This window comes from Rhea pennata, chromosome 15 (genome assembly GCF_028389875.1).
Source record: "Rhea pennata isolate bPtePen1 chromosome 15, bPtePen1.pri, whole genome shotgun sequence".
In the NCBI taxonomy this organism is placed as follows: Eukaryota; Metazoa; Chordata; class Aves; order Rheiformes; family Rheidae; genus Rhea; species Rhea pennata.
The window spans coordinates 7597070-7612120 of NC_084677.1; the positions used below are offsets into that span (position 1 = coordinate 7597070).

Genomic DNA, 15051 nt, shown 5'->3' on the forward strand with positions numbered 1-15051 from the left:
TATATATACTTAACTGAATCGCTAAATCAGTGGTAGGATTTTCTTCCTGAATTCTGCACTAACATTATGGATGTATCCATACAAAATTAGTAGTCTGAAGGGAGATCCCAGCTATCACAAGAGTCTGTGGACAAACAAAAGTTTAGCTAGGACAAATAAAATGCTATATATAAACTGAACATACATACGCACACACATATAAATGCCATAAGAATGGATTATTCCTTCAGCTATATATGAGAATTACTGAGCAGTCCAGTCACAGTACTCATAAACACAAGTCCCTTTCTACAAAATAGCTCTCTTTTTATCTAAACAGTGATACAAATTTTTTCTCCAGTTAAGGTTATTCTGCATCATGAAAGAATTCATTACTGTCCTAAAATCATTCAAAAAGGCTATCTTCGACTCTATATCATTCCACTTACACTAAGCCTGATTTATATCTGAAAACTCATGTCTGGATATAGAGCAAGCCTACAGGCTTGTTTGCCAACAACTGACTTTATATACAATAAGATCCTGTAACTTGCAGATTTACAGAGAATATCAGTAGATGTGAACAAATACATAGCATTAACTGGCCCTGGAAATATTTAGGTTATTTTATTAGGTACTATTGGTAGTACCTAATTTAGTACCTATTTTATTAGGTACTATAGGCTTAGCAGTAGACAAAATCCATTTATCCAACTAACTGACGAAACAATTTAAAAAATAAGATTTTTTTCTTAGTGTTTTTCATAGATATGACAAAACTAGTCTCAGCAACACTACCCTGGAAGCTATCAAATTTTCCTCTGTGTAACCCTCACCTTTTACAGTCACTGTTAGTTGACAGTAAGACCTGGAAGACCCTTCTCTTCAGAGCTAGCTTCAGAGCTCCCTTTGTCAAACAGCTCTCAGTCTAGCAAACAATCTCTGGTTTACAAAAAGAAAGGTAGACCTGTGGAGAAACTGGTTTAACTGGCAACTACCGTTTGTTTAACTATGTTGTTCTGGGCACTAAAAAGCAATCACAAATTTGCAATTGATTCTTAAATGTATCTGAATTTCCTGTTTCATTTAGTAATAAAATGTAATCTTGGAGATTATGAGTTACATCACATGTGTGCAAGACACTTGCTTTTGATCTTTCCAAAATTTTTGAAGACATTGTACTTACAGGATTCTGATCTAGCTTTTGAAGACATTGTACTTACAGGATTCTGATCTAGCTTTTAAGCACAATAGGTAATTTGACAAAATGAATAGCAATTATTCATTTGTTAGAATAGTTTACAAGGGAAAACATGAAGACTTCAGAGACAAAAAACACCTTAGTATAATGCAGTCTGTGATGTAAATTTCCTCTTTTACTATTTGTAAATAAGTATAATGATTTTCTTTTCCTTCACAGAGTAAATAGTTTATAAATACAGTAGCTAGATAGTAATTATAACTGAATTTAACAAGATTTTTAAGTACTGTAATACTGGTTCTTTCAAAAGGGAATGGTATCTAAAATCCTTATTTCTGTAGTAAGAGCAAATAGCATTAAATCCCAAGGAGATGTGAAAACCTGAAAACTAGCAGCGCTGATTTATTTTTTTGCCCTCTGTCAGGTGGTGTCCTTTGACTGAAATAAGGAAGTTGGGGAAAAGTAAGTAAGTTGTTACAGTTAAAAATGCAGCTGCAATTTTGCTGAAAGTTAAGATGTTCTACTTGAGTTAGATGAAAAAGTTGATATTTGATAACCTGGAAGAAGTGGGGCTAAAAATTATAAATTGATTCCGGACTGTTGGGTTTGACTGCAGAAAATTCTTTATGACTTGAAGCTATGAGTTGTTTCAATATTGGAGATTTTGTTGCAAAGATTGTTACAGAATTAACAAATCAGAGTTTCTTCTCTGCCTACCTCTACTGTCATCTGTTGTTCATATTCTGTACCGAAGACTTACCAGCCTTTTCAGCTTCAAGGAAAACAAGGTGCTAAAGAAAAACACTGTCCACAGAACTGGACAGATAATGAGACCAAGCCAAAAGATTTGAGCTTCAACTTCAGGTGAGGCAGCTATGGTAGATACCTAGAAAGAAAATTATTGAAGCTTGTAGTCAGAAAGACAAAATCAACGATAAATAACAGAAGGAATCAGCAGAGAAGGAATGGACAAAATCATTTCTTCACCTAAATTTCACTTGGTGTGCACAGGTGCAGAATTCAATAATAGGAAAAATAGCTGATGCCAAGTTCTGTGCCTGCTGCAGAAAGAAGAGCAGAAGTGTTAAGAAAAATTCAGTCCTGTAACCAAACAGCTAGTGGCTAATGTGGAAATTGCAAGGCACATCTATTCCAAGAGCTAACAAGGAAACTTTAATGATCTCCATAGGATTTATCAGCTGGTTTCAACTCAGACAAAGAAATTCTCATACCAGTGCCCATTTCCATACCCTTCTCTAAAACTATAGTGTCTTCTCTTAATGTGAATCTTGTTTTGTATTGGTAGCTAGTACTTCAGTTTTGTTTATGAGGTCCATTGATACTCCATAATTTAAGAAACATGGTTTGAAAAATGCCTACTCTGTCACACTAGCACTGGACACCATGACAACTGCCAGCACGTCTTTGAAGGATGCATCGTTATGCGAGGTGCTCTATTTGTGCACTTCAGGAAAAGCAAAAGCCTCAAGGCAGGTTGCAAAAAGCCCTGGCTGATGATTTCTCCTGGTCAACACAACTAATGTGTCTTTATCTACAGTGAAAGGATTATTGTTAGTTCCTAACGCTTCAGAGAAACTAAGGAAAGAGAATTATTCAGAAGGTTCTGATCTTTCCTAGATCAGAGATTTGTCCATCCATCCATCCCATATTAGACAGACTATTGTATTCAACTTGTAAACATGCTTAAGTAACTCTATTTTGCCAAACAAGATCCATTAATTAAAAGCTCTTTAATTTTTTTCACATATCCCCTAAACCAGTGACTCTACAGAGATCCAGAGAATAGTAATGTGATTCTATGCCTTCATAGTTAGAGAAAAAAAATGTTCCCAGTGGGTTTACTCTCCTTTATCCAGAATTACAAATTACTCAGCAGTGACTTTGCATTAGTGATAAGTATTTAGAGGGGAAAAAATCAGTAAATCTGAAAACTCTGCACCTGAAAGACCTAGTTAACTTGATGAGTGAGATTACAAAAGCCTGTAGCCGTTTTGAGGAAAGAGGGAGAGGAGAGTTATGGTGCTTGGAATGCAAAAGTAAGAATTACTGTTCCTCCAGCAATCCTCAGAAGAAAATAGGATTTTTAGAGGAAGCTCTGTCACTGCAGCAGGAGACCAGGAATCAGCAACTTACTACTGGTGAGTGATTTGGAAATTTTAAAGAGGTCTGAAAAGGCTGCCAGAGGATTGACAAGGAAAGTGAGGAACACTGGATATTGGAAATTAAGAGACTTGGCTCTTGCTGTGATGGAGTATATATCATGGATAATCCATGACAAAAATGTAATCCATCCTAATTATATATTCTTTCTCATGATATTATGATTCTCATGTTAATCAAGCTACTATTTTGCCAGAATTTCTGGAAAGCTTAAGTCCATACAGATAGGTTAGCTTTGGACTTCTAGGCTAGAAGTAACGAACTGCAATATATGAACTAGGCAATACTCGTTATGGTAATTTTGAGATTGAGGTCACTTTGTGGGTAACATTGCTTTAGATGCTATGAAAGCTCTTGCTTAGTGTCTCAACAGGACTAAGAAACTCTGGAGGTCTTTTAGTTTCTTTACTTTCATGCAGACTGTCCTATGTTCTCCTTTTAGACATCGGTTAGGTTACAGGAAGAAACTACTTGTTACGCTCCTAAGAGCGCTTGGCTGCGCTCTACCTGCATGCGCTGTTCGTGCCTGGCGACCTTCTCGCTGCCCAGAGCCCCTGGGCTGCCAGAGGGCACTCCAGGCCTGCCCTTCGGAGCGTTTTCCGGTTGCCTCAGCACTAGGTTGTGTGTGCGGCTGGATCCGCATGAAACCCGCGTGGCGGGGAACAGCTCTTGCAGGGCTGTTTTGCCAAGCTCTTCCCGGAATACGCTCAGCAAACGAAAGCGAAAGGCACGATCTTATCTCCAGCTAGCAGCAGTGCCAGAGGCTGGCTCCAGGGTTCCTGGAGGAGTGCTCGCAGGGTGAGCACGCCCCACGATACAGATTCCGCTTGCCAGCATAATCCATGAGCAGGAATGAACGGAGTACTTCCTTTTTTTTTTTTTTTTAACTAAATTTGAATTATTCGATCTTATTTTCAACACATCTTTTTTTTTCCTGGGGAGAGCACTGTGTTGGAATTAACTATGGGATGATGCTTTTGTCACAAGATGTTCTCCCTAGGAAATAAAATAGCAGAACTACAGAAGTGTCTTGTAACTGTAGTAACACACTCTTATTCTGTTGATAAAATGTTATCAGACATCTTTTGCACTAAAGAACTCCAGGATGTCACAAATCCTGTGTGCTTACAGTTCTTTTTTGTTTTGAATACTTTATCGTTCATAGCTGCTGAATAAAAGTAATGGTTAGAAAAGTGCTCTAGAGCTCACTTACTTTGAGTATCAGGTTGACCCTGTGCCTACTTACTCTTTTTGCTTCAAACACCTAGTGGCTTTTTCCATCTTCATCAATCTGACTCCACCAACATAAACCATCCAAGAGTCTGCCTGTCGTGTTCTAGTGAGAGAAACAATTATTTGCACTAATCAGTTGCATAATTCATTTGTCACACTAACATTTTAAGAAAAATGGCAAACATATCTGAAAAATCACTTTTTTTTTTTTTAATCAAATGCTAAATGAGCTTTATAAGCTATGCCAATTTGGACACAATAGTCATCAAGGATGGATAAGTTAACAGAAATTCAGAGGCCTGTTCTCCTGGTCTAACATGACAATAGGCAAAACAACATTGATTTACATGGGAAATTATAGGACATACTTTTCCGAGGTCAGTTACTAGGAAAATCCTCTGGTAAACCAATTCTCTCAGTAAAAGAAGTGAACAGAAACACATTGAATTAACAGAAAATTAATTATGAGCAAGTGAACTGCATGGAATCAAACAAATGAATTAAGAAAATGTTTCTGCAGCTGGGTAAACACTAGCATTTTGGGGAATACACCAGTGCCTCACCTCTCCAGGACTACAGCCTTGACTACAGCCCCCTGATTCTGTGCAGGCTGGACCCACCTGCCCGCTCGTGGCGCCAGCACCAGGGCTGCGCTCCCGGAAGCATTTTGCAGCTCCTGCACGCTGGTGTAAGGCACCATTTTGCAGCTTCAGACTCCTCCGGAATCCATTACTAAAGGCTAGTACTAGTTTATTTCTTTTAAGAGGGAAAAATGTGCAGACAGATCTCCCTAAGACAAGGTAACTTTCTCACTCCGTTATGTAACCAAGGCAGTAACTAAGATGTCTAAGTGTTTTTCCATTACAGTGGGGCTTGATGTGTTTTTAGAAATTAACAGATCACAAGGCTTTTACCACTTTTTTCAGAATGTCTTCCCTTTTTATTAAACGGCACAAAAATATTTGCAAAGGTAATTACTGTTCAGGGTCATCTTACCTTCACTGACCAAAAGTCAAAGGGTAGAAGAAGGAGAACAGTGACAAAACAGGCAACAAAGCTGTTGCTAAACCAGTCACAGAACCAGTAGGTAACGACAGCACTTCATTGGAAAAACAGATGGAAAAAGGTGGCCAGTGGATGCCCAAAAAACAATGCAGAGCACTTGGGAAGTTACGGGACAAGAAGGAATGCTATGGTATTTGCTAATAACGTAGCATAAAGCTTATGAAATATCACAAGTATTTCTGGTACATAACGATATCTCAGTTTGTAGCAGCTGTTACTTCTCGTGCTGGTCTGTATCTTCATTGTCAAAGCTATATTTCCAATAGCCAGCCTCTGGTCTAAGGCTTAAAGAAAGGATTGTGCTGCTCAGGTTAAAACCTTCTCACAGGTAGAACAAAATCTAGATTCTTTTTTCATCGGTTTCTTTGCTACTGCATGAAGGAGTGGTTGTATTTATTATTTCTACTCCAAACTCATCATTGCCTCATGAAAAAAATCAGCATAGCAAAGCACAAAAGAAGTGAGACATCTTATGCCTTTCAGAATTGTTTTGAAAAGAGGAACAGGAACTCTGAAATTAAGGGGGGGGGAAAGAAAAGTTATACGTATATAGATAGATTTCTTGAGTATAAGACTTTCAGTCGTTGCATTGAATGGTTAGCTTTGTGACCACTTCTCCCTTTTCCAGGAGCTGAATTTGGGAAGCTAACAGTTCGGTGAATCACTGTTCATTACGTCCACCCAATGCTTCTTTTGCTGATCTGGTGAAATGTCTCAGTCACTTCAAACTAAACTTTGTCTGTAACAAAAATAAAGAGGAATTTCAGTGGAAGAAGTAACTATACTGAACATAATAGTGGCCTATACAGTAGGAATGGGGGATTTGGAGAATGCAGCCCAGGGTTAAATTTTCAGTGTAACACAATAGTACAAGACTTTATCCTGTGGAGTTGTGTACATCCTAATTAGTCTAAAATGACAATTAACCAGAAGCTATTCCACTTAAGCAACTTTTTCCTGCAAACTATATTGAGTGAATAAAACTCACTTTCTGAATAAATTAGGGTTTTTTTTTTGTAAGTCAGTAATTGTCTCATAATCCCCTCTACCTCTTTATCCAATTAATGGCAGTATGGCCTTGGCAAACCTATTTTGCTCTTTAATGATGCTTAAAGAAGATAATTTAAGAAAATTAAAACTTAGACTTGACAAGTTTATAGGAAGAATAAGATTGGTCTTAGGCTACCTAAAAAGTTAGATTAAGACAAGTCACGAAGTGACTATTGACCATTATGTAAGGTATTTGCAGGACAAAGTTTTTTGGAAGGCCATACAAGAATCTAATAATGGACTATAAGACCAAGTGAAGCTGAAACCCACTTCGCTATAAAATCTAATCTGTTCAGCATTTTGGATAGAAAATGGGCAGTGGGCCATTATATCGATCTTCAAGATGTTCAACTCAAGTAAGAATGAAAAGTAAATTAGAATTCATTCACAAGTTGCATTGTATATAAATACCTGAAAGTACGAGCTTTTTGCCCTGTTTGTTCTTATGTTGTCTAAGTTTCAGATTTTGGATTCCTACGTCTGATACCATGTTTAACCTCTTGTCATATGAAAACATTATTTAAATGCCATTTTCATGTCTGACACTTTGCACACCAAACCAATTTACATTTCTGGGTTTTTGAGCTTTTGTATGCCTGCCAACATAGGAAAAAAAAATTTCTAGTTCATTGATCAATACCTCTAATAATACAGATTTGAAAATCAAAACTTAAAGCAATTATTTAGATAGACTAGTAATTGCAGTAATTGACTGTTCTGTAACAGAAATATTGTGCTTGTAGTAGTAGACACTTTTGACTGGAAAAGCAAAAATGACACAGATGAGGCTTGTATTTATTTCTGATCATGCCCACATTAACCTCAAACTTTTCAGAAGCTTCTTCTGACTTACAACTAAACATGTGACAGTTGAAGGGAAAGGAGCTTTTCTTACATAACCTGATGAGGGGGTGGAGAGCAGAGGGGATATCCTGAACAGTCAAAAGCAGATATTGTCTTGCTACTTCAAGTCTCAATGATATTGCAGGAAGAAAGTCCAAGAGTTTGCTTACATAAATGATACATTGTATCAATAAAAGCTATTCGCAGATCACAACAGGGAAGAGCACCAAGGCACACTGCATGCACGTGTAACAGCCCTTCAAATGTGAGAGCACATACAACTCTGGATAACTCTGGGTGGTTTTTCTTTGAGTTGGATGCTGAATTACTGTTTAGACACTATTCAGTTTTCAAACTCTGAAGATTTTTTGCTTATAAAATGTGGCATGAGTAAAAGGTCTACATTTATTAAGTACTGAGCACTTTTGGGGGTGTTTTTTTGTGTGGTGCTTTTTTCACGTTATAGAGTCTCAAGCTGGGCAAGGATATAGCTAGTCAAGCCAAAGCACATAGATTCCCAGGTTCTTGCCCTAAGGGAGGAAAGTGTAGCTATATCATAACTCACATTTTTTTTGGAGGGTGCTCTCGACCTCAAAAACCATCCATTTATTTATGCTTTAAAAAAAAAATCTGAAACTAACTGAATGCAGTAGATAAACTGTTTCCTCATTTAACAGAACAGTTTTGTATTTCCCCTAATCCACAGCCATCAGATGTTTACAAATCCAACAATAAACAAATAGATTTTTTTAATAAGCAGATAATCTCCTATAGACAAAATTCCGTGTTTGCTAAAGTCTTAAGCTAGAACATAGGTATCCATTTTGAAACAAAAAACTGTACAGCTTTTCTTAAGTGAATGTATTTATATTGAATTCAACTGTACTTTGCAGAATGTTTTAAAAGATTGTTTCCAGAAATACCATGGCATTAAGATATCATAGTACGAACCAACACAGTTCTTGTACTGACAAAGAAGGTGGCACTGTGCCTTCATGCTGCGACCATACGGCACAAACTTTGAGAACACATTAACTGTTAGTGGATTTGAATGTAGGATATAAATCTAGGAGAATAAAATCCAGGAGAGAGGATGAAGGTAACAAATGCTGCACCGACACTGCTCAGCAAAGGCACAGCAACCTGCCTGCTCGGACTCTCCGTTATCCTGCTGTACCTAAGCTTCCATAGAGCACTATGTCCTGAAATACGTAGTGTGGAACTGATGCCTGGTGGTTGAATGACTACCAGTCAAACCATTAAAATAACCTCGCTTCTGCTCCCAAGGATGATGTCTACTGGGATAGGGATGTACTCTTACATAGTTAATTGCATCCAGTATTAAGGAATAAAACTGGGTCAACCTTGAAGTGCAGCACTGAACCAGAGGGCAGGTGTTCCAAGCGCCCGCTCAAAAGCGCTACGGCAGTGTTCAGCACGCTGCTCTTCACCTGCTGCGTGATGGTTCAAATGCACTCCGGCTGATTTTGAACACCGAGCTTTCTGCCTTGACCACCTTCCCCTGCTCTCCAACAGCCTCTGTAATACTGGCGTGAATTCTGCTGTCTGTTGGGCTAAATTGAAGGAGAACTGATCATATGCTTACAAGTAATTGAGATCAAATGTACAGTGATGCCAGAAAACTTAAGACTGTAAGTTATCCTTTTTGTCATAACTTCCTTATAAAAGTAGCTGCCAGGTAAATGACTCTCCGGATAACCTGCCTGCGTGCCGGAGGCTCACAAATGCGCAGATCACCACGGTTTCTCCTCTAGGAAAACTCCAACCCAGCTCGGGACATCTGAAACCGGGATAAAGTTGAAATCGAGGTGAGTTACTCGGCCCCTGTCCCGGGGGAGCAAAGCGCCGCAGGGCTGGGCGCGCAGGGTGTCCGGTGGGAGCAGAGCGGGAGGGGAGGGAAGGGGTGCAGCCGCCGAGGAAAGGAGGCCCTGGACAAAGCGGGGGGCCGGGGCCTGCTGCTGCCCAGGCTCCGCGGAGGGGAGCGGGGCGGCGGGCGCTCCGCCCGGGGCGGCCGGTGACCCGGGGCGGCGGGAGGCGAGCGGGGCGGCGGGCGCTCCGCCCGGGGCGGCCGGTGACCCGGGGCGGCGGGAGGCGAGCGGGGCGGCGGGCGCTCCGCCCGGGGCGGCCGGTGACCCGGGGCGGCGGGAGGCGAGCGGGGCCGCGGGCGCTCCGCCCGGGGCGGCTGGTGACCCGGGGCGGCCGGGCGGCGGGGGGAGGAGGGCGCGGGGTGATCCGAGTGACAGCAACCGGGACCTCGTGCCGGGCGAAGCGGCCAAGGCGCCGCCAGCTCCGCCTGCCGCGTCCTCTGCGCCGGTGCCTCACAGAAAAGCGGCCGGGGGGGCCCTGCTGCAGCACGATCTCCTGACGCAGAAGGAGAAGCGAACGCGTGTGTGCGCGGGCCGGTGTGCGTGCACGCACCACAGTCCACAAAGGTGGCGGCGGCGCTCGCAGCCCTGCTGTTAGCGTGAGGCCCCCGCGGCCCGGCCGTTGGGGCGAGGCCGTTGGGGCCAGACCCCCTGGCGGCCCGGCCGTTGGGGCGAGGCCGTTGGGGCCAGACCCCCTGGCGGCCCGGCCGTTGGGGCCCGGCCGTTGGGCCGAGGCCGTTGTGGAGGCCGTTGGGGCGAGGCCCCCGCGGCGGCCATGTCCTCCTGCCTCTGAACTGGCCTGTGAGCTGCGGCGCTGACCCGCTTCAGCGAGGAGGGGTAGCACAGTGCTAACGCTCCGGGTGTACTGCTAGTGTAATGTAGGAAATTTAGTGCTTCAGTTAAATACTTTTAAGAGTTACCTCCTTTTATCTGAACTGCAGGTTCGGTACGGGACAGAGCTAAAGCAGTAGGAGAGTGAAATGAGACAACTGAGCTTCGGCACAGAGGTAGGGGACACGTAACAAATCGGGAGCTCAGAATAACTGAGGGAAATATTTGAATGGAGTAGTTGTTAAGTGAAGGGTCAAGGAAGAGCCGGCGTTTGGGCATTCATAGATCTGACTAATTGCAAGCATTAAATAAGCCTGTGAAAGAATAACTTACTGATCTTCTCTGAAACATCCAGCTAAAACAGTGTGTATTTTGAGTAAGAACAGAAGTTACTGCGGCGAACGTTGGCAAAACCTATTTTTATAGCAAGGCAATACCTAATACTTCAGAAACACTGGTGATACTGTTTTCAGTAGAATTGGCAATTAACTTATAAATTGTAGGGGGAAAAGGTGTGTTTTATGAGTAATAGTACGGTGGCGGTTGTATGTTGGCTTTGGCAGTGTTAAAACAGCATTTTGTATGTCAGTAAATACACTCTATAGCTATGACTTAAGCTACGAACCTGTATGGCCAGTCTGTAAATCGCTCACGATATTCTGCAATATTAAAATATTTAATTAGGCTTCCACTCCCAAAGAAGATGCAGTTCATCTCTTTGAGAACCATCATGAGATACAATTATTAAGTAGTTCTGTACGCATGTGAATTTGCCATATATCCGATTTGTTATACCAACAGGCATTTCTGCTTACTAGCAACATATTAGCAACAGCTCAGACAGAACCAGTTTCCATCTCATAAGCAGCTCCTGAAGGTGCAGTGATGGAAGTATTAAGTAATAGAGATCTGGCTTCTTTTTGACTGGAGACTGTTCATCTCAGTTACTGTGTCAACTGCCCTCTCACCTCTCAATACAGCTGGGCCAACAAGTCTGATGTGACTTATTATCTGAGCTAAAATTAAACTTCTGCTCTAAGGCACAGGAAAACACTGAAGGTTACTCTGATTTTCAGATAACATTGTGCCCACTTCTGTGGGGATTAGCAATGAACTGGTTTAGCTGGAAAAGAAACAGAACCTGTGTTTAGGTTTTTGTTTAAACTTTGAACAGCATAAATGTTTATTCAATTTTCCTTCCTTCCAGTGTTTTCTCTACTGATTCCCTGCAGGTGTTATCTGCTTTCCTATTGTAAACTCTACCAACTAATCCCACAGAAGGCTACCACTGTACAATGCAAGTGGTTTAACAATATTCGCAAAGTAATTAGTGTCACATCATGTTGTGTGATTATTTCAGGCATTGTATTGGTTATTGGTTATTTTTTTCTTTTAAAGCAAATTTAACTGCTTTAAAGAATCATTGGTCTCTAGAAGAATTGGACAAGTCGGTTCTCCAGGTTATTTAAAACTGGTGTACAGATTGCAGTTTTAGAGGAATTTCTTCATTTAGGAATTACGAGGAAAAAAATCCTTATTTTATAACAAATACATCCAAGAAAAATCTCATTAGATATTTCCATTGTTTTTTAGGACTTCACAGAACAAACTGTCATATTCTCAGCTTTTGCAGTGGTCTGATTTAAAGGCAAATTACTTCAACAGTGGAAAGATTAGCAACATAATAAAGGTAGCACAAGTCCTCAAATAACTCTTCAACATTACGATATTTAAAGATAGTAGCACTGAATTTACAAACTGAGTTTTGCGAGGAGAAAGGTTGATACACAAGGAAATCTTGACTATTTATGAAATAAATCAAGATTTCATTTAATTGCTGACTAAGACATGTAGCATGAACTAGTTTAAAAGTAGTCATTTGCTTCATTGTACAATTAATTGCCATTGTTCCATGACCAGTCCTCTTCCTAGAACAAAATACTAGCTTAGAGCATTATCAATGCTGTGGACTTCGTATGAGTAACTGAGGGATCTCTGTATCTCTCTGTATCAAATCCTTTCCCATTCAATAAATAGAACCTCCTTTAAGAATGATTTGATGTTTTATTGACTCAGTTAACTGCAAGTCAGCTGATTTCTCTTTCTCTTTGGCTTAGTGCCCAGGATTTGTACTGGCATGAATTCAGAGACTTGCCCTTTATTTTAAACTGCACAAGACTATTTTGAACAACTCAGTAGTAGTTGCACTGATTTATGTGTTCCTGGGGAATTTAGAGTTAAATATTCTGTTCTTCTAAATGTTAGAAAATATTGCTAATCCTAGAATAACTACTATCTAACTCTTACTAGATTATGGATTTTGATGGTGCTCCAAGAAAATATTTACATTTTAAGGAGACTGGCCAAATTAAAGCAAGAACTAAATAAACATCCTTTTTTTTTCTATTTTCTATTGCCATCTAATTAATTTGTGAAAGGTGATTTCCTGCTTTGGCCCAAAGACTATTTGTATGGAGTTTGTTAGCTGCGTATACCTGAACTGTTGTAATCAGCACTTCTGTATTAACAGAACAGAAGATGCAATGTTTGCTTGACATAGATCAAAATAATTTCTTTCAGTTGGGTGATATATAGCAATGCATTCTCAAAGTAGAGTTCAAGTTCTGCCATCAGTACCTGATCAATCAGAAATAGGCATCTGAATTCAGATGCATATCATCTTCAGTCAAAGCTGAAGAGATGTGGGCCCTAAATATAAATGGAGATTTAAAAAAAAATGAAGGTGTTATTGATCCTTCAATAAATTATATCTGGAAAGATGAAAAATAATTTTAAGGTATATTAAGAGAAGAGTGTGAAGAAATCATTATTGCTTTGTAACTGGTTTTGTGTCTGTATTGGTTCTGGTGAGTGAAAAATTCAAGAAAAAGTACATAATTTCATTCAGAACACAAATGGGCCATTATTAAATAGCTTATTTTATTCTCTGTATTCACTGTATGGCCTTAGGCCTTAACTTGTGCTGTAGGAATCTCTGGTACAGTCAGCAGGGAGCCAAAATGCTTGGCAATTATTAAGGAATTTATTTCAGTATTTTTTTCTGATGCAATTGTTCTGTGGTCACTAGAAACAACTAAAAGATAGAGCAAGGCAAAAATGTCAACTGTCTTCCAGCTTGGGGTGAACGACTTGAAACTTTTGGGGTGCAGTCTTTCTCGGTATATTTAGCTGTATGCATCTCCTGATATGTTCAAAGCTTCAGTCATTTTCAGCTGCAGTTCTCTGCACTTGTTACTTCTGCAAATCATCTCATATTTCTCAGTTTGGGAACTCTAAAAATAAGGAACTCGAACTGTTTGGACACCTTTCAAAAGTTTGATTTAAGTGACTTCATAGAGCCTCTGTGGTGAGCAGAAATGGGATCCATTTCCCCAGCATGACATTTGTCTGCTTTCACCAGCAGGCATCCTCCTGATCCCTTACCTCCTTCACTACATAAATTTAAAAGGCTTGTACACATAGACCTAAGTATTGAACACCTTTCCTGACTCAAGCCAGTCCTTTGTAGGCTTACTAGGAAAAAATCTGCAAGTAACCTAAAGCTACTTTAAAAAAATACTGAAGATAATTAAAAAGTTGAGGAACTGAATACAACAAGAGGTTAGTGAAAAAACAATTATGTACAATTGCTTCTACCACTTCATCTGTGCAAATTAAAGATGCAATTATTTATAGAAAATCGTAAGCAAATTTGTTGGCTTATCTTTTTTTCTTGCATTTAGTACAGCAAGACTATGTAATTCTGTTCAAAGCCTGGAGATGTTTGCCGGACAGCTCACCAGCCACTGCTTTCATTAGCAATATCAACTACAGCCTCTGCAACAAAGGATGAAGTGGCTTTTTTTAATATTTGCTTGCATTTGTTGGTCTAACTTAGTTTATTCTAAATTGTTATCTTCTTGGGGAGGCAATACATTTTTCAGAAAAAAACACAGAATATAGATAAAACACAGAAAAGAGAAGAAAGAGGGTTCCTAAATTGGTGATGCAAGAAGGGAGAAAACTGCATCTACAGTTCTTTTAACATGCAGATTTCTGTGAAGGACACTGTGGTACCTGCTCCTAGAGCTTTTCTGTTTAATAGCATCTTTCTTTAATTTATTAATACTTTTTTTTTTCCTGGTCCACTGAGTAGCTTCAACTCCCTAAAATTTCTTGTACTCAGCCACAAAGAATTTGAAAAGGCATCTGATGAATTAAAAATCGCAAAATCCGTACTGTTTCTCTAGACACTGAATCATACAAAGAGACAGAGATGCTCAGGATTTAGCCCCCTGTATGAGCCACAGGAAGATTAAATGCCTTGGACTGAGAACCAGCACACTATCTGCATGTTGTTTTCAAGATGCATGAGCTGCTGCCTGGAGACAATTTCTTCTATCTGCAATATACAGCCCTGAAACCCTCCTGAAAGTAGGGGACCAAGCTCTTTTTATGAAATAACAGAACAAAAAGCAATGTTCATCTCTCTCTCTATGGCCCCCATTTACAAAGGACTCCACATTCAAGAAGAGACAACAATTTCCTATGTCAATCTCCCATCTTAGAAGAAGAGGAAGCTTCAAGCAGTGCTGGAGGCTCCCACAGTCAGTCCCTGAAGGCTGTTCTGCCTGACTCCCCAAATAGTGGTTGGAGTATTTGTTTCTCCTATGCTTGGCATGATCCACAGATTGCTTAATGAAAAATCTATTAATAATCCCCAAATGAAAATACTGAAATAAACTTTGGAAGAAGGGCTAGACCTCAAACCTGTATTTTTCT

At 40.1% G+C, this 15051-nt stretch overlaps 1 protein-coding gene across 1 annotated transcript; it reads right to left on the minus strand.

The window, feature by feature from the left end:
• Positions 1-64: 64 nt before the first annotated feature.
• Positions 65-10215, minus strand: TVP23A (trans-golgi network vesicle protein 23 homolog A). The gene is given in 5 exon segments (XM_062588598.1): positions 65-124; positions 1941-2066; positions 4593-4697; positions 5591-5755; positions 10087-10215. Coding segments are annotated over 5 exon segments (585 nt in total).
• Positions 10216-15051: the final 4836 nt, after the last annotated feature.